At 43.1% G+C, this 24611-nt stretch overlaps 5 protein-coding genes across 5 annotated transcripts in view; 3 read left to right on the top strand and 2 right to left on the bottom strand.

Moving 5' to 3' along the window:
- The window catches only part of LOC142884522 (4-trimethylaminobutyraldehyde dehydrogenase-like), a 273088-nt gene that overhangs the window by 24369 nt on the left and 224108 nt on the right, over positions 1-24611 (bottom strand). The window lies entirely within an intron of this gene.
- LOC142883207 (carnitine O-palmitoyltransferase 2, mitochondrial-like) lies at positions 266-3632 on the top strand. The gene is made up of 5 exons (XM_076017942.1): positions 266-537; positions 1054-1134; positions 1251-1357; positions 1764-3068; positions 3304-3632. The coding sequence occupies exons 1-5, from the start codon at positions 296-298 to the stop codon at positions 3630-3632; spliced, it is 2064 nt and encodes a 687-aa protein (XP_075874057.1). The 5' UTR covers positions 266-295.
- LOC142883279 (carnitine O-palmitoyltransferase 2, mitochondrial-like) lies at positions 4651-10438 on the top strand. Its single transcript, XM_076018070.1, has 5 exons — positions 4651-5886; positions 7663-7743; positions 7829-7935; positions 8023-9327; positions 9817-10438. The coding sequence occupies exons 1-5, from the start codon at positions 5735-5737 to the stop codon at positions 10140-10142; spliced, it is 1971 nt and encodes a 656-aa protein (XP_075874185.1). The 5' UTR covers positions 4651-5734; the 3' UTR covers positions 10143-10438.
- On the bottom strand, positions 10683-14240 carry scp2b (sterol carrier protein 2b). Its single transcript, XM_076017821.1, has 5 exons — positions 14060-14240; positions 13488-13578; positions 12353-12482; positions 12160-12239; positions 10683-11580 (listed from the first exon to the last, which is right to left on the bottom strand). Exons 1-5 carry the CDS (start codon positions 14080-14082, stop codon positions 11485-11487), a joined length of 420 nt encoding a protein of 139 aa, XP_075873936.1. The 5' UTR covers positions 14083-14240; the 3' UTR covers positions 10683-11484.
- Positions 16142-21321, top strand: LOC142883065 (carnitine O-palmitoyltransferase 2, mitochondrial-like). The gene is made up of 5 exons (XM_076017700.1): positions 16142-16369; positions 16551-16631; positions 18596-18702; positions 18805-20106; positions 20340-21321. Exons 1-5 carry the CDS (start codon positions 16188-16190, stop codon positions 20669-20671), a joined length of 2004 nt encoding a protein of 667 aa, XP_075873815.1. The 5' UTR covers positions 16142-16187; the 3' UTR covers positions 20672-21321.

Genomic DNA, 24611 nt, shown 5'->3' with positions numbered 1-24611 from the left:
TTATTGCTTTTACAACAACATAATAACATGATAATGCATAATAAACACTTTTAACACGTCACATTTATTCCCCCTTCCGAAACACACACACCCTGTGGGTGATGTTGTGTTGACCAAGTAGAGCCACGTTTTGCCTCATATACTTCATCAAACAAAACAGAACTCCCCCCCCCCCCCTCCCACCACCATCACCACCACCACAGTGGCACCTGACTGCAGTGACTCTGCTTGAACAGCATTCACCCCCCCTCCCACTTTCTTTCTGAAGGTATTGGCACTAACGGCAATTGGTATCATGTCATTCTGGAAGATGCAGCATGTCTCGGCAGACCTCAGATTGTCTCGCCGGCATCATGGCAAATTGTTGTCGGTGCAAAACGCAGCATTTGGCAGCACACCAAAACACCTTACTAACTTGAGATTTTGCGCTCTGAACATTGAAGCTACCCGAAACTACAGCAGCCAAAAATCGTCTTCGGGTGAATTTTTACACCAAAGCGTCGTACCAACCATGCACTACCAGAGAAGTTTGCCCAGGTAAGGAGTTTCCAACCAGTAGATCGCTTTTGTTTTATGCTCACTTGTGGCTGATGGTGTCAGTGGCCCAAGGAAGCTTTGGAATTCTGTGATACAGCTGGCAACCTTGAAGCTTTTAAAGAGCGCAGGACTGTGCTGTGCTGTGCTGTGTGGACTGATGAACAGTCATCATTCATCACTAAGATCTTTAACTGGTTCTCCCATAGTACGGCAGAGTGAAGGACCTTTCAAGACCACGTTGTAGATTAATTTAAGGGGGTTAGAGATTTTGTAAATGTTCTGTTAACTAAAAGTACCTCATGAATTACTGCTGGGCAGGGGGAGTATCAGAACATACTTACAGGTAAGGCATTTGTTGACAGTAGCCAGACACACACAGTTGCCACCAAACTTTACACAGTCAGTATCTCCGTTCATTGTCGACCGTCAGCTTTAAATTTAACTGAATGACACCACTGGAGACTGCATGTGAGGCTCTGAACTAACAAACAAAACTCGCCCTGGATTTTTGTTGAGACTCCCCATTCCAAAACTGGAGGACACCATCAGGAGGTACTTGGCTTTTCAGAGGTTTGTGTTGGATGATTCACAATTCAGGTAGGTTTCCACAAGGAATTACACCCTTTAAAAAAATTTAACATTTCCATTACTGATTAATGCCAACCGCTGAAATCTCACTCAAGGTTTTTTTTTTTTTCATTGCACATAATTAGAATAACAGAAAAGCTGGCACTGAACTTCCTGGGCGGAGTTGGGAAACAGCTGCATGAGGAACTGGTCACTCAAGACAGAATCAACAGAGACACCAGCTACATGACAGGTCAGCCTCCCCTTTCGCCACACACAGCCTGACCAAAGTCTTGACAACATGTTCAAGGACCAGTGCGTAACATTTAAGCATATTGCAAACATTACTGTATATGTATGTATATATATATATATGTATAGCTTTTCGCAATCCCAGTGTTGATCCCTCATGTATTTTTTCTTTTTTTTCTTAAGCATCAATAGTATTTCTGAAAACATGACATCTTTATTCCAAAAAATTAATCTTAACCAAGTGTTAAAGAGATGCAGCTGGCTCACTTTGCAGGAAACTGGAACTACTGTATATCTAAGACCTCAGTGGAATTCTTGAAGGTTTTGCTGCTGCCATCAGCTGATGGGGTTGTGTGACAAGATTGTGACAATGGCTCCGAAACTTAATTTCTACATTTCTCCCCCAGCTCCATGGTTAGACACTCACTTATCTCAACGTGACTCTTTGTGGAAATCCAACCCCTACATGTGTGTGACTCCAGATCCAAAGATTGAGTACAACAACCAGCTGGTGAAGGCCACCAACATCCTGTGTTCCACTGTGCGCTTTGTGAAAACACTGCGTGCTGGACTGCTGGAGCCGGACGTTTTACATCGCAACCCTGCAAAAAGTGACACAGAGCGCTTCAAGAGGTTCATCCGCTGGGTCCCGTCCTCGCTCTCTTGTTACGTGGCCAACATGGTCGAGGCCTACCCCCTGGACATGTCCCAGTACAGCCGCATGTTCAACTCCACTCGGATCCCAAAGCGTGGGCGAGACGAGCTGTTCACCGACGACAAAGGCCGACACGTCCTGGTCATGAGGAAAGGCAACATGTATGTGTTTGACGTGGTGGACAGGGATGGAAACCTGGTGAAGCCGGCAGAGATCCAGTCCCACTTGAAGTACATTCTGTCTGAGGCCGCACCAGTACCTGACTTTCCTCTCGGAGTCTTGACCAGTGAGAACAGGGATGTTTGGGCCGACCTGAGGGACAAGCTGGAAGCTGCTGGGAACGCAGAGAACCTGAGAAGTGTGGACAGCGCCCTCTTCTGTCTCTGTCTGGATGACAAGAGCTTCAGAGATCTGAGCGACTTTTCACGCAACATGCTGCACGGCGACGGCTGCAACCGCTGGTTCGACAAGTCCTTCAGCGTTATTGTGACCAAAGACGGACAGGCTGCCATCAACTTTGAGCACTCGTGGGGCGACGGTGTAGCGATGCTTCGCTTTCTGGATGAGGTCTTCAAAGACACCGTGGAGCAGCCGCTGGTGCACCCAGGCTCTGCTGCTGCTGCTGCTGTGGATTCAGCCTCTGCTGTGCGCAGGCTGGACTTCAACCTGGACAGTGAATTGAAGGATGGTATCAAAGAGGCAAAGGTGAACTTTGATTCAGATGCTTCCAATATATCTATCACTCTCTTAGAGTTCCACAGGGGCGGGAGGAGATGGTTAAAGAATCACAAGATGAGCACTGATGCTGTCCTCCAGCTGGCTTTTCAAATGGCTTTCCTGATGCTGTATGGCAAGACGGTGATTCCATACGAATCGTGCAGCATAGCCGTGTTCAAGCATGGCCGTCTAGAGACCATTCCCACGGCCAACGTCTACACCAAACGGTGTTCGCATGCCTTTGTTTGCCGGCCAAGCCGACACAGCGCAGGGCAGCTGAAGGCCATGCTCCAAGACTGCTCCAACCATCACAGGCAGCTCATCAAGGAAGCAACTATGGGTATGTATTAGACATTGCAATGTGTATTAACACTTTTTGACGAACAAACCCAATTTGTTTAAAGAGTATAACAACAGGGCCTTTCAGATCCTTCCAGATCCTTCAAGGTCATTCCAGGTTATTCCAGGTCATTTCATGGCCTTTCAGTTTCTTCCATGTCCTTCAATGTCCTTCAACAGCCTTCCAGGTATTTGGTGTCCGAGAGCTCTCTTTATCTCTCTCTCTCCCCCACCAGGCCAAATGCCTTTCTGTCACCTGGCCGCTCTGAAGCACCTGGCCACCTCCGAGGGTCGGCTTCTACACGGCCTCTACACACATCCAGCCACTGCTGCCATCGGTCACCATGTCATCTCCAGCAGCAGCCTCAGCAGTCCGTCACTGTTGACGGGGGGGTATGCTCCTGTTGTGCCCAACGGCTTCGGTGTTGCGTACGGACATGACGACGACGAGATCCACTTCAATGTGTCCAGCAACGTTGAGCCTCACGTCGAGGACTTTGTGAAATGCATCCACAAGTCTTTAGAAGGCATTTTTGCGGTTCTTGATGGGAAACCAATTGTGTGATGAAAAAAAACAAAAGTTTCACTCTCATAACAAACAAACTGCAAACAACAAATGGAGAAAATGTGTTTGAACAGAGAAAAGTTTGCTGTACACACAGTTTACTGGAAGTTTTTCCCCCAGACTGTGGCTAACAACTGTGTTTATTTAATCTTTTGTTATTTGTAATGAACTAACTAGGTTCAGGCATCACCATTTGGGGACTGTCGTTTGTCTGTTGTTTACCTGACTTCCCTTTGAAATGTTGCGTGTCTCGTTTTTTTTTTTAAATGTCAGGCTTCTCCTCCTCCTCCTTCTTCTCCTTCTTCTGCATTACATTTTTTTTTTTTGCTGCATTTTCACTTTGGACATCGCAATAAACTGGTATGTCAACCATTTCGCTTTAATATTGACTATTGAGACTTCTGTTGTGAATAACCTGACATCAGATATTGATTTGGTCTTCAGTTATATGGTAAGTTTATCTGAGTAACACTTTTACGCTCTACCTCTGAGTCAAATAGAAAAGATTGAGTATCATGTTCTTTAACTGCTAAATTATATTTTAAACCTCTGAATATCTCAACCTAGATGTCTGGGCTGTTCTTCTACATTAAGAAGGTCACAGAAAATTTTTAGTCTATATCTGCCATCACTGAACTAAGATAGGTGTTATGCTAATAAGAACCACAATAACTCCAGTTCATTCCGAGAACCTCAGTCTTTATTCTTCTCACCAACTCAGTTCCGCACTTCTTCCTTTCTCCTTTCCCTCTCCCCACATCCTCTTGAGCGCCTCTAGCGGCTGCAGGCATCACATTCGAACTAGTGTTGCATATTATGAACACAACAATAGGGACTAATTTGTATCCCACAGACCTTAGTTATATGGTAAGTTTCACTCAGCACTATTCAAACCCACAGACAAGATTGGGTATCATATTCTAACAACTCTGAATACTTCAACCCAGACATCAAGGCTATTCTTCCATGTTAAGAAGGAAACTGAAAGGTTTTGTTAATTTATGTATGTATGTATCCATCCCTGAACTGAAGACTAATGTCAGATCTCTTAACACTCGAGCTTAATTATTAGTTAAGTATTTATTTTCCAATCAATACATAAAAGTAAAGTTATTTTTAAATGGAGTCAGATTAAATTAATAATTGTTTACTTTACTTTGAAATACTCATCTTAACACCGGAAAAACAGAATCCATATTGGGGAGGTATTACTATTTGTTTCTAGATATTTCCTCCCCTACAAATGCAATGTTATTTCACATGGGAATCCTATTGGTTCTATAGTAATGGTGGTTGACCGAGACCGTAAGCACCATGTCGGCAAACCATGCCTTCAAGACAACACGGCTAACAGTTGTTAGTTCTTCCTTAAGGTCGTTGGAACTAAACAAACATTCATTCAGGACACGCAGCAGGTCTTTTCTCTCATCTGAAACAAGAAGCCAATGATAGAGTTCCTAAACTTGACACAAAATGTATTTATTTTAGAATTAGTAATCTCACAGTTACGATAACAAGAAACCTGTTGTGTGTATTGTGCTTTTGTTCATGTCATTCCTTTGACAGAATTACAAATACTTACTTTAATTTAAAAAAATGTGTAATTCCAGCTCATATCATTTTTTTTTAGATTAGAGTTTTGATTATTTGTGAGAAATGTATAATCTTAAATATTTTAGTTATACTTTTCCCCAAACAGGAAAGAGTTTTCTAGATTCTGGACTGCTTCGCCCCAGTTTGGACATAGGTGTTATATTGTGTAAATGTTTCCAACTGTTAATGCAAATGTAGTGGGGCTAAGACAGCGAAACTACAACTAAAACAAACTAACTTTGCCCTTCTCACTCAATCAACTTCTCAATTAGTAGTTTGTTTGTTTTTTTTGTTTTTTTAAACAGTTCAACCAGTCTCCGTCAATATTTGCTGGGGAAAGAGCTAATGTTGGCCTGTTTTACTTTGAAACATTTACTCATTGATCATGTGTTGCATTTCAACTGTCACGCCTCTTCTGCTGTGGAATAAACGCAAACAATAAAAAACTGAAGATGCACACACAGGTCTGACATTGTCATCATCGCCGTCGTCGTCGTCGTCGTCACATCATGGTGAGACCGTTGGCCTCTCCCTGGAAATCTACAAAACAGACACTTCTTGCTGCTATCCGACCTCACAGCAGCGACACTGAGGTGTTTTCCAGTGAATACATGCAGCGCAGTGTCGTACCAACGATGCACTACCAGAAGAGTTTACCCAGGTTAGGAGCTGAGCACCTTCTACCTCCTCTTAACCCCCCTGTCCTCTTCCTTCCTGGTTCGAAGTCTCCTGTTTCCATCGCTATATGGCAAAGTGCAGAGGGCCTGGGCTTCGAATCCCAGACTCGTGGGTGATAGCCATGTGTGCATTTGGCCAAAGGGATATCTCCTTGGCCAAGTAGCCAGGGTGCATGATCAATTCCGTATTGGAGGCATAGTGACAGGACCGTCAACTGTCACAGCCATAAATGAGCTTTGTTTGTTTGTATGCATTGTGAAGGCCGATAGTTATCTTTGGTTTCAGTTTCATCAAAACAAAGTTGTTGTTTTTCTTTAAAGTTCTGGAAAGAGAGAGAGAGAGAGAGAGAGAGAGAGAGAGAGAGAGAGAGAGAGAGAGAAAGAGAGGGAGCAACAATATGACGTTTTAACTGAAAATATAAAGACAACTTCTCAGCAGCTCAGCTCAGTTATTTTTGCCAAGTTTGACCTTGCTGGTCTCACAGCTCCAGCTCTGATTGGTAGAAATCAGGGGCTGAGAAAGGGGGAAAAAAACAACCCACTTTCAGCTTTGTTGTCCAACTGGATTCAGGTAGATCAGCAAAGTTGCTCATTTGCAACACTTTTTTTTTTTTTTTTAAACCTGGACCTGGACTTGTATTTCCAGGTACACATGTCTCACATTGGCCCCAAAGGTAGGTTATATGAGATAAGAACATAAGAGTGGCGCGTTCTATAAAAATGATGACCCTCACTGTGGCGGCAAACGGCTGTGTTGCGGCAGTCAGCTGGGGGGCGTGGCAGCCGCCGCGCTTCCATGTTGCGGCAGTCAGCTGGGGGGCGTGGCGAAAGCTGCGCTTCTCGGTGCGCAGGAGCGCGCGTTGGTTTGCGCGTGCGTTGTCGTCGCCCGAAGGTGCGCCTGACCAGGTGATCAAAATCACAGTGATTGCAAGCTTGCACGTTAAAAGAGGCAACCTCGCCAGTCTGCGAGAGCGAGGCAAAGCCGAAACAGGAGCAGGCACACGAAACGAAACGAAACGAAACGAAACGAAACGAAACGAAACGAAACGAAACGAAACGAAACGAAACGAAGACGCATGGGCCACTGGACTCGCATGAGAGAGGCTACCAGTAAGGTCCAGCTTGAAGATTGCTTGGTCTGCTGAACTAGTCCATGTGAATTGTGATCGTCTTGTTTGGTTTTAAAGAAAAACGGAAACATTTGTTTAATTTGTTGACAAGAAATTTAAGTTGCTTTTGTTTAGAATGCTGCCAAAAAGTAATTTAAATAGACCGTTTGCTTTGTTAAAATAAAGTAAAAAAAGAAATTAGGATTCTATTCTATTTTGCTTGAGTGCAACAATTCTTTTTATTTAGGTCAAAAGAAAAAATAATTTTTATTTACATTGTGTTGTGTGTGTAAAGGTTTTTCACCTGCACCATCCTTATTTGACCGCTGAATAAAAAGGATTGAGTGAATCCCTGTCCTTTTGTGAAGTCCTTTCCCCTTCAAGTGTGGGAAAACCATGCACCTTGAGAAAACACTTGACACTCACAGAAGGATGCCACTTGTTCTGTCACTCCATCATTCCCAAACAGGCCAGGCCTCCACTTTGAAGCATGAAGAATGCAACCTCTGGTTGACCTCCATTCTCTGGTTGTTCTCTCTTCAGATCTCTGAGTTGCCACCAAACAGACAAACCATTAAACAATCAAAACAAAAGCATTTACATGAACAAAAAGGCTACATTTTCTTTGTTACTCTTCATTTAATGTTTCAGGCTCAAAATACCAAAATTAGCCCATTCAGTCCAAAAGTATTTAACTGCCCAGAGGCCTCTGTTGGATGACGACAAGTTCAGGTAGGTTTTAATTTTACTATTTCATACTTTCAATTCTTAACATTGGATAATTACCAGTATCCCTATCCATTGTGTATATCCTCAGAAACACAGAGAGAATCGCTCAGGGTTTCCTGAATGGTCCGGGGAAGCGGCTGCAGGAGGAACTGGTAGCCTGGGACAAACTCAACAAGCATAAGAGCTACATCACTGGTGAACCTGGCACGCCAACTGCTGGTTAGCACCTCAAAAGCACCAAGTAACAATCCACACAGAATGAAATCTTTTTTTTCTGTTCAGATGCCTGGAATGATGATCATCTTTGTCAGAAATCCTCATTGCTCATGTTCAACCCCTACACATTCTTCAAACCTGATCCGAGGACAAAGTACAACGACCAGCTGGTGAAGACCACCAACATCCTGTGTTCCACTGTGCGCTTTGTGAAAACACTGCGTGCTGGACTGCTGGAGCCGGACGTTTTACATCGCAACCCTGCAAAAAGTGACACAGAGCGCTTCAAGAGGTTCATCCGCTGGGTCCCGTCCTCGCTCTCTTGTTACGTGGCCAACATGGTCGAGGCCTACCCCCTGGACATGTCCCAGTACAGCCGCATGTTCAACTCCACTCGGATCCCAAAGCGTGGGCGAGACGAGCTGTTCACCGACGACAAAGGCCGACACGTCCTGGTCATGAGGAAAGGCAACATGTATGTGTTTGACGTGGTGGACAGGGATGGAAACCTGGTGAAGCCGGCAGAGATCCAGTCCCACTTGAAGTACATTCTGTCTGAGGCCGCACCAGTACCTGACTTTCCTCTCGGAGTCTTGACCAGTGAGAACAGGGATGTTTGGGCCGACCTGAGGGACAAGCTGGAAGCTGCTGGGAACGCAGAGAACCTGAGAAGTGTGGACAGTGCCCTCTTCTGTCTCTGTCTGGATGACACCAGCATGAGGAGTGGCGTTCCCATCTCACACAACATGCTGCACGGCGACGGCTGCAACCGCTGGTTCGACAAGTCCTTCAGCGTTATTGTGACCAAAGACGGACAGGCTGCCATCAACTTTGAGCACTCGTGGGGCGACGGTGTAGCGGTGATTCGCTTTCTGGACGAGGTCGTCAGAGACACCGTGGAGCAGCCGCTGGTGCACCCAGGCTCCGCTGCTGCTGCTGAAGTGGACTCGGCCTCTTCTGTGCGCAGGCTGGACTTCAACCTGGACAGCGAGTTGAAGGATGGTATCAACAAAGCCAAAGAGAAGTTCCACACATCAGGAGGAAAATTTACTTGTGAATTAATGCACTTTAGGAGGGCTGGAAAAGGACAAATAAAAATGAGCAAGTTCAGTCCTGACGCTATGGTCCAGCTGGCTCTTCAGATGGCCTACCTGAGAGAATACGGACGGATGGCATCCATTTCTGAAATCAGCAGCTCTCTGAGGTTGAGATACGGTCGCTTGGAGGTCATGTACACGGCCACCGTTCACACCCAACGGTGTTCGCAGGCTTTCGTGTGCCAGCCGGGCCAACACAGCGTAGGGCAGCTGCAGGCGATGCTCCGCGACTGCTCCACTTGTCACAGGCAACTCATTGAGGAAGCATCCGTGGGTATGTACTAATGATGCGCTGATGATTTCTACTCTTTGTGTTTGTGAAATTAAAATTTGGGCAAGGTCTAGTGGCCATGTTTGTTTTTACTGAACACATGGTGTATTTAAAACATGTACATTTTGGGGGGTTAGGAGGAGGTGATGGCTGGCTGGCTGGCTGAAGGTTTCGTTCTCATGGCGCTCCCGCTCCTCTCCAACTGTTTTTTTTTTATTTTTTATTATCATTTAACTATCTTTATTTGCCTTAAAAGTCCAGTGTGGTTAAATGTGGCTTGATTTCTGATTTTATACTGGCAAAAGCTCAACACACTGCCCATGAATACATGAATAAAAATGTATACTCGCAGTGCACTAAACATTATTTGGCTTTTCAGCAAGACCCTTATTGCTCTATGTATGTTTTTATATCTATGAGAACCATCAAGGGCAGGAAAACCAAATTACTTTTATTGTACTGCAAGTAGTTAGTTGTTGTTTCTCTCTCCAGGCCGAGGATTCTACTGCCACCTGATGGCGCTGTGTCACCTGGCTGGCTCGAAAGGACATGAATTGCCACATCTGTTTACAGACCCAAATTGCGCCGCTCTGGGTTCTCCCGATCTCACCACGAGCACCGTCAGCGGCTTGTACAATGGAGACACCATCTGTGCCCCGGACACAGTGGAGGGGATCAATGTCACGTACCTTTTCTCGGAACGCCAGATTTCCTTCGCAATCTCGCGATCGCCCGGCAGCAGTCACACGTTTGTGCAATGCCTTCAAAGATCTCTGGAGGACATTTTCAATGTTCTGGAGGGGAAACTGCCCAGCTGAGAATAAACTCAAAATGAATGATTTCACCTTAAAGAGTCCAATTTCGCAACTGGTCAACAATTTTTTGTTTATTTTTTTAGCGGGGAATAAAGTTAATCAGTGATTTTTAGAAATACACACAACTGCATGAAAGATGCAGTAAAGTACAGAATGCTGTTTTTTTGTAATAAGTGAATCTAATTATAAGCAATTATTACTAAATTATTCTTGTTTTGGAAAACAATAATAGATTAATAAATTGAGCAACTGTTCCATATCTATATTTTGACATAAAGTTGAGTCACGTTTCAGCTGTTTGACTTCTTCAGCACATTTCATTTGTAAAATATAGATACAGACACACACAAATATATGAAATATATAGTCATATTTGTACCAGCGTCTTTCCTTTCTCTTTGGATGGATCATATAATTCAACCTGACTCGACCTTGAGGTAAAAATATTTTCACATGTTAAACTCTTGTATTGTTTAGACAACAACAGATGCGCATGAAGGCACAATATAATCACTCCTCAGGGAAAATGGAGACAAGTCCAGATGGATGTTGAAGCACAGACTAAATTTATTTAGCAGAAATACAGTGATGACAGAATTCCATAGTATTACAACCCCTCTAAAGTACAACAGTTGGGGTGGCTTGTTGCCTAGAAACCTTGATATAAAGAGGCACTTCGACTGAGCGGTTTTGGGGAAAGACTTCCGTCCACTCTCAGACCTAATATCCCACGAGACAGATTCCACAAATGGCAAACTTAGAGATAAAGTTATAAAACATTTTGGACATGGGTGGAGCAGGTCTTGTCTTAACTGCCCCCAGCTGACAGACTGTGGAATGGGTTGTACACTACATGCTCAGATGGGTGGATGGTCCAGAATAAAAAGTGTTCACTAATTTTGTTTTCTTAATTGTATTTTACTGAGATTTCTGATTCAAAAATATTCTCTCGTCACAATATTTTGGTTTTGAACATTCTGAATTCAAAACTTAGACTGTTTTTTGATGAGATGAGAAGGGCGGTGGGGCATGATAGCTGCCCAAAATAAAGGCCGAGCTTGATTAAACACTCGCTTTAACAATTTGCAGACTCACCAGCGCAAGATACCAACAGACCCAACAAAACCAGGAAAAACTAAATTAATTATCAGTCCGTCTCTTCTCAGACTGCAGTTGGAATGGAATGACTGCTGACTTATTCACTAGTCATTGAGGTCATTAGTAGAAGTAGCGGTTCAGGCCAGTGATTAAAAGACAGAAAGACTTTAATCAGTGATCTAAAGCCTGCACTTGTTAAATTAACGGTGATCAACTCTAGAAGTCAAAAGTGTGGCCGATGCTTCGTCTAAAGTTTAGCTTTGCCTGGTTGTAGCTGCAGGTTCTGAAGCTTCATGGCCATTCCCATGTTCCCAGTGATCTTCAGCTTGCCCTGGAAAAATGCCTGTTGACCAAAAAATGGGGAAATTATCATACAGATGATTGGTAGCCTGGGAGTAACTCATCATTGCCAGCATGTCAACAACTGGTATATTCACTTAGAAGGGCAGGACACAGTCTCTGTACACAGTGGCTGAGAGAAAAAAATACTTTTGAGCACTGAATCTTTAAGTTACATATGTGAATCAGAAAAGCAGGTTAATAATTTGAAAACACAGAAAGCCACAATTTTAGGACATTAACTCTCTCAAGCTCTTCCAGCCCTTCCTTTATTTCTTTATTGTAGCTTCATTTTCAGCTCTAGGTTACTTCAGAAGTGACCTTCCTGGTGGAGTGGAGTTTAGACAGTAGGCTTATGTATGTGTGATAACTGATAGCAAATGATGAAGTATGCATCATCATCATCATTATTATTATTATGATTATTATTATTATTATTATTCTGAATACTGCTACTACTACTACTACTAATAATAATAATAATAATGATAATAATGATTAATATCAACCATTGTGTGTAGGCCTTTTTGTGCTAGAACAATGCAGAGAAACTCATCTACTGTCATGGGAAATAAATACTTACAGTTTGTGCGTTCATCTTTCCTGTCATCAAGGCCAACAAGTCCGTGTCAGACATTGAGATGGTGCAATCTGCTTTTTTAGCTGCAGAATAGAGACCGAGGGGTGTGGGATGAGGGGGTAGAACAGCGTGAGTCAAGCTTCAGCTTAAGACAGTTCCTGCAGGCAGGCTGTTGACTGTCAATTTGGTCTCTTACTTGTGTCATTGTGAACGCAGCCGTTACCGTTCTTCACATCCACAAACCACGTCGCCTCCTTCCCGTTTGGGCCGTCCTTGACTTTGAAGGCAAAAACACCTCCGATCTTCTTCACAAACTGCGCTCCATCCTGCATCATGGAAAGGATTTGGAACTCTGTTATGTCTACTCGCTGTAGTTGTGACAATTCAGTTCCAGTTGCAGAAAGGAGACTCTGCTCGTACAATGTACATGACTGAATCTGATTTGCACTAAGGCTGATGTTTCCTGAACTGCAGGGGACCAATTTCACGATGTCGGCTCACAAAGAGGCAACTTTAACTCAGGGTCAGTTGATGCGGTAACAGATTCAGCAGAGTCTTGATCATGACTGCAGAATATGTGTGGGGGAAAAAAAAAATAATCAGAGGACAGATCTCGTACGAAACACAAAAACATAAAATAAATAAATGTGATTTAGCATCTCATCAATCTCTGTCCTTGTTGGGTCGGGCATTACCCAATGTTTATTTGAAAAGAAAGGTCTTCAGCACAGCTGGGACCAGCTGTACCAGAAATATAAATATTATTCAATTGTAACAAACACATGAACAAATGTGGAACCCTCTTAACAAAGACTCTGTCAGTCTCTGCACTACAATGATCATTGTCAATCCTGTTTTGGTTAAATTAGCCATTTTTCCCAGGCAAGCAATAGGTTTTTTGATGTTGATCATTTTGTAAAACTAACTCTGCAGGTAGTTTGAATGGTCTGAAACTACATGGAATATGAGACCTTTAAGTCAATGAACAAGGACGTTAATTCACTACACACTTTGGTAAGTACAAAAGACGATCACAGGAAATTTATTTTAACACCATATCATGATTTGAGTATTGTGATAAAGTCGTAATGATTGTCACACCCCAAAGGATGCAAAATTTGTTCTCTGCTTTTGACCGATCATCCCCTGAAGGAGCAGTGGGCAGCAGTGGTGCCGTGAACGGGAATCATTGGGTGATCTAACCACCCAATTCCAACCCAGCAGGGAGGGAATGGGTACCATTTTTACAGTCTTTGGTATGACCAGGCCAGGGATTGAACCCACAACCTACCAGCCTCAGGGCGGACACTCTACCACTACACCATAATTACCTCCTGCAGCTTCTTGTTGATTTCCTGGAACACAGCATGAGCCTTGAACCCGTCCAGTCCATCACTGGCACCGGTGTAAACGGCTCTGATTCTGGACATATGTGGACGGGGTGAAATTACAGGTTAGGCTAGGTAAGAGGCAAAGTGAGAGGTTTCAGAAGAAAACATGTGACTAAAACCTTGACGCAACTCTTACGAAGCGTAACCTGAGAAGAGCCTTTAAATTGTAAAATTAAAAGGGGGCTAAACATAATTGGGATTTTGTCGTCCACACCAATACTCCGAAAATCAACGGTCTGTTTCGCCAACACCGACTAACAGCTTCAGGGGAAATGTTGTATTTGGACACTTAGAAGACAAAAACGACTAAATTGGTAAAGCTGTATACATGCATTTATGCACCAGTAACGCCAGACAGCGCCAGTCACTCGCCTGTTTGACATTTAGCTAACATGATCCATAAACTCGGGTTAAGCACATGATACTCGGGGAGAAAAAACAACGAACGAAACGTGTTACTTAATGCGTCATGTGCCAAAACATGCTTGACAAATTAAGGTTTTTATTCTTACTTCGGTGTCCGAACTTCAGGCATTCTGCAATCACGTTGGTTTAAGAAGACAACGCTGACACCGCTGCAGTCGACCTGCTCTAAGCTAGCAGACCAGTCGCTCCACTTCCTGCTTTCCTGGATACGCAGACTGGACGAATCGATGTCAGATTGCCGGCGGCGCCCTAAAATTGATGGTTGTCAACATAGTGAGAAAAAAAAAAAGTTAAATTAAAACGTTCCAATACAATTTAAACAGTCATCTTATTTGTAACGTCTATTGGTCACAAAGCAGTTCGTGAACCATATACTTTTTTGAAACCCTATTTTAAGTAATGATTTACCACTACTGGCGAGCCACTGGCCTGTGATGACGTCGGGAGGCGGCCTTTATTTTTTGAATGAAAGTTGGCAACACTAGTTTTCAGTGGTCCTTGAAGGCTCTTATAACACGCTTTCAATGCAATCAAGTGTGTGTGTGTGACTATGACCTCTGTTCTTCAATTCAAACAGTCTGTTTGTTTGCATTTGTTCTGGGTGGTTGTGACAAGGAAGATTGTTTGGTTTAACTGGGGCGTGCTAATTATTTACCTGAAACTGAGTTTTCAGTTTATTCAATGAAACTCCAAGTCTCGATGTATTGTCAAAACAATTAACATAAGTATTAAATTATAACAGCACACATATTTGTTTCAGTTTCATAATTTATTTTTATACAAATATTTGAGGTAGAATTCCCTGACACTCAATGTTGTCATAATTAGAAGATGTGAATGTCTGCCCAAAAAGGAGCAGTGAGGTATCTAAAGCACAAAAAGACAGAGAATCAACAACTGGTAAGAAATAATAATACTTGTCCTCCTTCAAAAATGTGCACTTGGTACCGCACTGTTTGCTTGGAATGAACCATGTAAAGGTTGTGTATGTGCCAGCTAATGTTGTTTCACTTGATGCTTTTTATATTATGGGTGATTTGTTATGCATCACGTGGTGTGGGTGGGACATTGGCAGAAGCATATCAGCTGCTCTTCACCTGGCGGGTTTGGTGGGAATGAACTGAGAGGGTGAGGGAGGGGTGTCCCACTTTTGCTGACCGCTTTACTTTGCTTGGCCTTATTTTTGTTTAAACCTTAATTTTTTTGTCACTGAAACACAATACAACAAATCTACAACAGCAACATTGTCTCTGGAGCCATGACTTCATTCCATCAGTGCGTCCGGCAGGTGTTTTCCCCCTTACTTAGCCTCTCTGCGATTATATTTCGTTTTTTATCCTGGTCCATTGGATAGTCGCTCTACAGGTTGCGTTACAAAACAGAAATGCACAAAATCTTGTTACATCGTCCATGTCTTCAAACACCTCATGACATCTCAACTCATGCAGTATTTTTACACTTGCTAAATTCCACCATCCACCAACACCCATATATCATTTAAATCCATTAATATGCAAGTAATGTGAATTTGTAAAATAAATTGTTAAAATGTGTGTAAAATTGTGCTTAATGTCAATAAGACTGTCTCTCGCTCAAATTACAGCAAGATTACTTTAACATTTTTTAGTAAACCATTAATTTGTTTACTTTAGGATATCTTAAAATTCACCCAATTGACACAATCGCCATGGAGTAAAGCATTGTCTATTATTAATTTGACATATTAAGGGGCTAAACAATGACTACTGCCTGACTGACATAACCTTTTTTTTATTTTATTTTTTTATCCTCAGCTGGAAATCTGGGCGATCACTTAAAGCTCCAATACATTACAACTTGTTTAAATGTATTCGGACGAAGACTGAAATGGTCATTCTGATACACACATTTCACTGGTTAATATTTTAAGATTAAATGGCTTCAAAATGACACATCACGCATCCTACAAGGTTTTGTCTGAGTGGGAAACAAAATACAAAACAAATGAGCAAACCACACCCCTTTATTTTCGTTTAAACGGTTTCCACCCAACCCCCAGGTCATTTTAACTCAAACTGTCAAATTGTTGGACTGGACTGTAGGTCAACAGACCTTGAGGAACATTTGTTACGCACATATTTTCTTATGGGTTGCTTATAAAATGTCTGCAACGTGCTTTAAGCTTGTCCTTTAGTTGAAAAGGACTGAGAAAGAAAGACGTCACAAGTAGACAATATGGCCAACCTGCTGCCGATCAAATATTCTGCCTCTCTGAGAAGAGCTGGAAACCTAATTCATTTAAGATTTCCTGCTTTGTGCATCACCAGGAGACACTGCAGCAGCCTCAAAGAGTCTCCAGATGAATATTTGCATCGAAGTGTTGTTCCGACTATGCACTTCCAGAGGAGCTTACCCAGGTAAGGAGCTGTCAACTTAATTCAAATTGTTCAAACTAATACAGTTTCTCTGTAAATTGACATCGTACATGTCGGTATTCACTAAATTTTCTACTTCACTTCAACTTGTGCTAGATGGTCCATCAGAAACTCTTGACATTCAGCGTCTGCTTACAGATTTTTTTATTTCTTGCATGTTGAGGTTCCCAGTTCCAAAACTACAAGATACTATGCGGAGGTATTTAGCTGTTCAGAAGCCACAACTGGATGACAACCAATTTGGGTAAGTTCAGTGTGGAGATAATAATAATAATAATAATAATAATAATAATAATAATAAACTTTTATTTGTACAGTGCTAAATCACAACCAAAGGCGTCTCAAAGCGCTTTATACAATCAGAGAGAACCAACCGGGCCCCCGGAGCAAGCAAGATGCGACAGTGGCTGGGAAAAACTCCCCTGTGGGAAGGAACCTAGGGCAGAACCAGACTCCAGAGGGCCATCATCTGCCTATGAGTAGTTGGGGTGAAATACAAAAATAGAGGAGAGACAGAGAAAGAGAGAAAGGAGCAGAGTGAGCCAGGGTGGCAGACAGGACAGAGTGAAAAACAGATACACCAACCAGGCAAAACGGATATAAACACAAAGAATAGGAAATAATTCAAGGCTGCTGTCCATGTGGAGTGTAAGTGTCCATGCTTTGGAAGGCAAGAGCCTAGCTCGATGGACAATCTGCCGATAGGACAAGTCCAGGTCCTCAGCGTGGTGGTGGGATGAAGCGATGACAGCAAGACCCCCAGGACAGCACAATCCAGCTCCTGGCGCAGTGGTCATCACCTGCTGGGGACACAGAGACTGCGGCAGTATCATGCATATCGAGCACACAAGTGGCAAGGTCCCCAAAAGCCCAGCCGGTCTCGCACCTCGGGGGCACCGGACTGCACAGGGCCCATCCAGGGTGGGAAAGATATCGGGTCCAGCCCCCACTAGCAGGCCGACCCCACTGTGTGTAGGAGTGTCAGTGTGTGTATATGTGCACTTGCTGGTGTGTTGGACTATGGTGCGTTTAAAATGGAAGGGTGGTAAGGCCCTGGGGCAACTACACTGCTGCTGAGCAGGGCGGCGGCCGCAGTGCACGAACCCCCCCCCAAGCCCTAAGTGTCTATAATGCTATTAAAATTGGAGAGGGTCTCGGATGGAGCGGTGGCCGGCCGATGGAGACCCTCATCCAAAGCCCTAGTGATAATGTTAGTGGGTCGTTGGCTGCGTGGGGGCCAGGTCCTCGCCAACGAGGGTGCAGTCGGTGCCCCATGCAAGGGCGAGGAGACCGCACCGGGGGGAGGCCCACCGGGGACCCGGTCGCCGCCCACTTGTTCCAGTTAACAATCGCGATCCAAATATAATGACCTCAGTTTTATTGGTATTAAGCAACAGGAAATTCTGTGTCATCCAAGTTCTGACATCACGAAGACAAGATTCCAATTTGGCCAACTGATGAGCCTCATTTACCTTAAAAGAAAAGTACAACTGTGTGTCATCTGCGTAAGAATGGAAACTGATGCTATGCTTTCTGATGATGTCACCAAGAGGTGACGTGTAGATGATGAAGAGGAGTGGCCCAAGTACAGATCCTTGGGGGACACCATGACTAACCCTCCTACGTTCTGATGAATGATTATGAACATGAACAAACTGAAAACGGTCAGACAAGTAAGATCTAAACCAGTTTAAGGCTTGATCTTTGATGCCAATAGCATCTTCTAATCTCCTAAGAAGAATGATGTGGTCAACTGTATCAAATGCTGCACTGAGATCTAGGAGGACCAAAACAGAGAGAAGACCTTTGTCAGATGCACACAAGAGATCATTACTCACCTTAAGCAATGCAGTTTCAGTGCTGTGACCAACTCTGAAGCCAGACTGAAAAGCCTCAAGTAGATTGTTGTCGTTCAAGAAGTCCACAAGCTGCCTAGCAACAACTTTTTCTAAGATCTTGGAGAAAAACGGAAGGTTCGAGATTGGCCTATAATTTGAAAGCACACTCGAGTCCAAATTGGGTTTTTTGATCAGAGGCTTGATTACAGCCACTTTGAAAGCATGAGGGACAAAACCTGTTGATAGAGAATGATTGATAATTCTAAGAATGACACAATGAAGCAATGGAGATCTTTGTTAACAATGTTTATTTTTAAAAGAACAATGTTGTAGGTCTTGCCTGAAAATATGTTAATTTGTATATTTTTAGAATAACAGAAAAGCACGCATGGGACTTCTTGAATGGTGTCGGGTTCAAACTACAAGAGGAATTTATTGTCCAAGACAAAAACAACAAGCACACAAGCTACAACGCAGGTAAATTTGTGGTTCTGCTACCACAAATGAATCTACCAATAGCACATATACAATAATGGGCTGTTTATACTTTAACCTGACTGAAACGTATTTTTCTTTCAGAATTATTATCTGACAAACATCTTTGTCAACGTTACCCTCTTTTCCACCTTAATTCTGGTATCGCTGTGACTCCAGACCCAAAGATTGAGTACAACAACCAGCTGGTGAAGGCCACCAACATCCTGTGTTCCACTGTGCGCTTCGTGAAAACACTACGTGCTGGACTGCTGGAGCCGGACGTTTTACATCGCAACCCTGCAAAAAGTGACACAGAGCGCTTCAAGAGGTTCATCCGCTGGGTCCCGTCCTCGCTCTCTTGTTACGTGGCCAACATGGTCGAGGCCTACCCCCTGGACATGTCCCAGTACAGCCGCATGTTCAACTCCACTCGGATCCCAAAGCGTGGGCGAGACGAGCTGTTCACCGACGACAAAGGCCGACACGTCCTGGTCATGAGGAAAGGCAACATGTATGTGTTTGACGTGGTGGACAGGGATGGAAACCTGGTGAAGCCGGCAGAGATCCAGTCCCACTTGAAGTACATTCTGTCTGAGGCCGCACCAGTACCTGACTTTCCTCTCGGAGTCTTGACCAGTGAGCACAGGGATGTTTGGACCGACCTGAGGGACAAGCTGGAAGCTGCTGGGAACGCAGAGAACCTGAGAAGTGTGGACAGTGCCCTCTTCTGTCTCTGTCTGGATGACGAGAGCTTCAGAGATCTGAGCGACTTTTCACGCAACATGCTGCACGGCGACGGCTGCAACCGCTGGTTCGACAAGTCCTTCAGCGTTATTGTGACCAAAGACGGACAGGCTGCCATCAACTTTGAGCACTCGTGGGGCGACGGGAAAGCCATGCTTCGCTTTCACGAAGAGGTCTTCAAAGACACCGTGGAGCAGCCGCTGGTGCACCCAGGCTCTGCGGCTGCTGCTGTGGACTCAGCCTCTGCTGTGCGCAGGCTGGACTTCAACCTGGACAGCGAGTTGAAGGACGGAATAAAGAAGGCCGAAGAGAACTATGCTCGTGAAGTGTCAAAACTGTCTATTGGTGTTTTGGACTTTCAGGATGGCGGGACGGAATGGTTCATAAGACGCAACATAAGTCCAGATGCGATGGTCCAGCTGGCTTTTCAAATGGCTTTCCTCAGGCTGTACGGACAGACCTGCTACACAAATGAGATCTGCCACCTGTTATATTTCAAGCATGGTCGCTATGACTACATGCACACAGCCACCGTTCACACTAAACAGTGCTCGCAAGCTTTCGTGTGCCAGCCGGGCCGGCACAGCGTGGGACAGCTGAAGGCCATGCTCCATGACTGCTCCACGCATCACAGGCAACTCATCAAGGAAGTATCTACGGGTGTGTATCCTCTGTAGCTAAAAAAGACTTTTAAAAAACATTTTGCGCAATACCATTCAGCATAATCATGTCATTACCCCCCCCCCCCCCCCCCCCCCCCACTTCCAAGACACAATGTTTATTTTGCCAGTTATCCTGTTTAAAATGATTAAGTGTTTACTGATTACTTTTATTCACTCATGGACATGGAGTAAGTGCAAATAAAGCTGACCAAACATTGTGTCTCTCACCAGGCCATGGCATTTCCTCTCTTCTGTTTGCCCTGGATGACCTGGCCACATCGAAAGGCCAGACACGACCTGGCCTGTTTGCAGATCCAGCTTTCTTTGCCTTCAGACACAGAAATGTCATCTTGTCCAGCACCCTCAGCGGTACGAGCCTCCAGATGGCCATGTTTGCTCCAGGTAATCCTGAAGGGCTCAGTCTCCCATACGTCATGCATGGCAACAGAATAGTGATCAGTGTGGGAAGCTACCAGTGTTACAACAACCAGGAATTTGTTCAATCCATCAATAAATCTTTAAAAGACATTTTTGCAGTCCTGGAGGGAAAAACGCTCAACTGAAAGCAGTTTTAAAGTAAATGATCAAAAAAAAAAAAAAGGTTCAAATTCGTTCAAGCATTTACCCAAATACAAAAACAATGACAAATGTACACAATTTTAAATTTATATAAATTTCATATCGCCATATGGTATGCAAATTGAGAGAAAAAAATTGGATATTTTAACAGAAACAAGGCTAACTTTTCCCTGGCCTGTAGGAAACGGAGCATTGAGGCCGTTTTGTTTTTGTTTTATCAGTAATGGACTATGGCAATGTTATCTATGGACTATGCCTCTGCCTCACAGAGACTGGACACTGGACACAGTTTATCACTCTGCAATTAGATTTATTACTGGTGACAGCTACTCCACCCATCATTGCATTTTATATGAGAAGGTGGGATGAGCTCCACTATCTGTGAGACGGGAAATGCATTGATTCATATTTATTCATAAAGTCCTGAAAGGTAACATGCCACCATAGCTCAGCATTCTACTTAACTGGTCACATAACAACTACACAACGTGTTCCAGTGATTTTCTATTGCTCGATGTTCCACGGACAAACTCAGAATTCGGGAAAACTGCTTTCACTCTCTCCACTGCAGCTACCTGGAATATTTTAGAACACAATCTAAAATTAAACACAGCTGTCTCTATGGGACAGTTCAAAACAGTCCCAAACAGTCCCATACAACAACAAACAACAAAATTCACGATTACTCTGCTTTTAAAGGGAACAGTTTTTAACATTGTAATTGCTTGTTTCTGCACTCTCGACATCATTTAAAATGAGGGCTTGTACTGAATGATTTTTTTTTTTTCGAGATTTAAATAAAAGGTTGATGATTTTGACGTTTCATTTGGACTACAAATTTTGTGTCATATTAGGTCTAAAATTAATCTAAAATGTTAAATTTCATAATTCATCTTAAGGTCAAGAGTCAAGTTACCATTTCCTATAATTCACTGCTGTCTAACAAGCTAAAGGGAACTCTGAGGCTAAACTGGCAACTTCTCTGGGATGTAACCTTGGAGGAAGAGGGAAATAAATAAATCATTTAAAGTCAGGACTGCAATTGCAATTTGCTGCACTGAACTTCATACATTGCCTGATTACCTTCCTATTTTGAATGGTTTTGTTTTGATCTTGTTTTGGAAAAATAATATGTTCAGTCCACATCTTAAAATCGAGTTGCATGTCTTGCATAAACTGTGAGCACACAGACATTGTGTTTAAGTTTTATAGAGAATAAAGAAAGAGGATCACCTCCGTCCTATGACAGCTGAGAAAGGCCCCAACAAACCTCTGCAACTCTGAGTGCAGGAAGAAGCGGGTATTAAAAATGGATGGATGGATGGATGGATAGACTGCATACTATTGAAAACCTGAAAACTCCATCATTGGAGTCAAACACTTCACTATTGCTGCCAGCAGGGTGCGGTGTTTACTGGTTATAAGACGCTCTCATGACGATTTCATAAGCTTTGCGGCTTGAACTTCAATCATACACACCAGACAGAGAGCCTTACAACAAGGACAGTTTACACTGAAAAGTGACAGGTAGCGGAACTTCAGGAGGGCGGAAGTCCTGCCGAAACATGTAAAAAGGCAGGAAAAAACTTATGTCTGTTTAAAAGAATTATAGAAACTCATTCAAAATTGAAGACAGAATGAACACAACTCATCAATTCACAATTTAATTTTCAGCTCCTGGTGAGTTGTACTTCACCTCATTATTATATCAAGTAATAATGAAGGTAGCTCAGATTTTGTTCATCCCCTGCGCTGCTGGTAGAATCTTTATCTCTTTTGCTTCCTCAACCATAGTCAGTCCTCTTCATTTCGGGGGTTTTGGTCAACTATAAAACCATGTTTTTACTACAGGGACCCAGGCTAATTGGTGCAGTACTTTCTTTTATGTACTTTAACCAAATACATTTGACTGGGTGGTCTGGAGTTGAATGCATTTCTGGGCCGAATGACCACTATCATGGTCATTCTGGGTTCATGCCTGTGTATGAGCTGCAATGTTTAGAGAATGGGAAGAGTAGAGGTTAGAACCACTAAACTGTGATGCGCTGATGTGGCTTTGTTATTATCTGGTGGAGTCAGAGGGGGTGTCATAATGTATATGAGTCTGTCTGAGTTTATGGAAGCGTGACAATCAACAATAATGATGGAATTTTTTTTTAGCTGTCTGGGCCCCTTTAAGACAAGTTTCTAGTGCAGCAGTGACCTGAATCCAAACTGCCACGCTGTAGTTTTTCCTGTAAAAATGCAGGCACATGGCTAAAAAATAAATCTGTTAACTAATCTGACCCAGATTCCACTGCAGCTTTGGCTGGACTTTTGTAGTTTTCATATACTCTTGTGATTATTTTTTTTCCACCGTGGAAGGTATAATGAATGAGAATTTTGACAAATTCTGGCAACTGGCAGTATCTGCCATTATGGCAAGTAATCAAAATGTCCCCGTTTACAGTGAAATTAGTGAGATAAAATAAAGTAAAATCAAAGGGAAATGTGTAACTGATGTGTTGTGGTGAAAAAAAAAAAACATCTGCTGAGACACTGTGGTTGAAATAACTTATCTGGGTAGAAAACTTCCTTTCGGCGTACTTTCACGTGAGATAAGGAGTCTACTCAAGGTTTTAAAAAAGTAATTAATGAATAAATACAGTCTGTTGAGTGTCGACACAGCAGGAACTACCACATCTGTAACCAATAGAGGCCATAGCCGGAATCTGACTCGTAATATAAAAACCTGAAACCTGTTCAAAACTGAAGTAAAATGTAGTCTGCTGAAAGAGCCATTTCTCGCATGTTCCACTAAAACAGCGGAAACAAGGAGCAAGGAGCAGAGCTGGCCGCTCTGAGAGGAACACAGCCAGTCGGCCAAAAAATATCGTAAGAGTAATAATAGTGGCTCTAATTTGAGTGTGTGCTGTTCCACAGGGGGGACAGTCTGTGTAGATATTCCACAAGTTAAGGTATAAAAGTCATTATCAACAGCATCTACAATCATCTTCAAGAAATTAAACTTTAAGCTATTGAAGCTGAACATTTGTTCAAAAAAAAAATTAAAAATCTGAAACAAAGGTATCGGCTGCTGAATTCAGCTGCCTTTAAAACGAATTACAAACAAATGCAAAGTGCCTTCCTAATCTAAAGGATGACAAAGAGCCAAGCGATTCAACACATCTTTATTGCACTGAATAGATTAACTAAAGCATTAAATGGGTCATAGATCCTCCTCTGAAAGCCTACTTCTACCCCCAGGTCCATTTACTGATGTGCATGTCTTTGTACTTTGGGGGGAAGCCAGAGAGACGAGACAGGCAGACGCAGAAATGACCCGAGCCTGGGAATGGATGAGGATGAAGACGATGATGTGTTTGCACAGTATCTACAGTGGGAATAATGCATCGTAATGGTGCCAGATCTGCAGGCTTCAAAAAGCAGGCCAAATTCAAAATGATCCTGCAGAGATAATGGTGCGATGCTCCTTTTCAAAGCAGGCTACTCCGCTACTTTGTTACGCTAGGATCTTTTAAAACATCATCTCTCATTTGTTTTGTTTTCCCCCCTCTCCAGACGAAATTTTTCTTGAATGAGCTCAGCGACATGCTCTATGAATAATCTGCACACCACGCAACTTTTTTTTTGGAGATTGAGTGAAGACAATGCTTAATTCAAGAAACGCCCACCAGATTTATTTGAAGGCCTTTTTTTTATTTTTTATTTCAGGCCCATAAATATTGAGTCATGAGGCAAGGTCAAGGTTTCTCTGCAGTGCAGAAAGCAAACCTGGCCATCAGAACAAGTTATCAAATGTAGGATGCAACATAAGAGCTGCTCCACTGAGGTTGTGTGTGTTGTGTGTGTGTGTGTGAGAGAGAGAGAGAGAGAGCAACCTTCTTGAGCAACAGTATGAGAAAGAAAAGCAAAGAACTTGTG

Source organism: Nelusetta ayraudi, unplaced genomic scaffold (assembly GCF_046127955.1).
Source record: "Nelusetta ayraudi isolate G7.1 ecotype Tasmania unplaced genomic scaffold, CSIRO-AGI_Nayr_v1 ptg000001l, whole genome shotgun sequence".
Classification (NCBI taxonomy): domain Eukaryota; kingdom Metazoa; phylum Chordata; class Actinopteri; order Tetraodontiformes; family Monacanthidae; genus Nelusetta; species Nelusetta ayraudi.
This window is presented reverse-complemented; position numbering and strand designations above follow the sequence as displayed.

Excerpts from the sequence above, each read along its gene's own strand:
- LOC142883279 (XM_076018070.1), top strand. The coding sequence starts at position 5,735 with ATGGTGAGACCGTTGGCCTCTCCCTGGAAATCTACAAAACAGACACTT. Across the intron at positions 7,936-8,022 it reads GCATAAGAGCTACATCACTG|ATGCCTGGAATGATGATCAT; the intron begins GTGAACCTGGCA and ends TTTTCTGTTCAG. Across the intron at positions 9,328-9,816 it reads CATTGAGGAAGCATCCGTGG|GCCGAGGATTCTACTGCCAC; the intron begins GTATGTACTAAT and ends TTCTCTCTCCAG.
- LOC142883207 (XM_076017942.1), top strand. The coding sequence starts at position 296 with ATGTCATTCTGGAAGATGCAGCATGTCTCGGCAGACCTCAGATTGTCT. Across the intron at positions 538-1,053 it reads TACCAGAGAAGTTTGCCCAG|ACTCCCCATTCCAAAACTGG; the intron begins GTAAGGAGTTTC and ends ATTTTTGTTGAG. Across the intron at positions 3,069-3,303 it reads CATCAAGGAAGCAACTATGG|GCCAAATGCCTTTCTGTCAC; the intron begins GTATGTATTAGA and ends CTCCCCCACCAG.
- LOC142883065 (XM_076017700.1), top strand. The coding sequence starts at position 16,188 with ATGGCCAACCTGCTGCCGATCAAATATTCTGCCTCTCTGAGAAGAGCT. Across the intron at positions 16,632-18,595 it reads CTGGATGACAACCAATTTGG|AATAACAGAAAAGCACGCAT; the intron begins GTAAGTTCAGTG and ends GTATATTTTTAG. Across the intron at positions 18,703-18,804 it reads GCACACAAGCTACAACGCAG|AATTATTATCTGACAAACAT; the intron begins GTAAATTTGTGG and ends TTTTTCTTTCAG.
- scp2b (XM_076017821.1), bottom strand. The coding sequence starts at position 14,082 with ATGCCTGAAGTTCGGACACCGAA. Across the intron at positions 12,483-13,487 it reads TCAACAAGAAGCTGCAGGAG|GATGGAGCGCAGTTTGTGAA; the intron begins GTAATTATGGTG and ends TCCATGATGCAG. Across the intron at positions 12,240-12,352 it reads CTGCGTTCACAATGACACAA|CTAAAAAAGCAGATTGCACC; the intron begins GTAAGAGACCAA and ends TCTATTCTGCAG.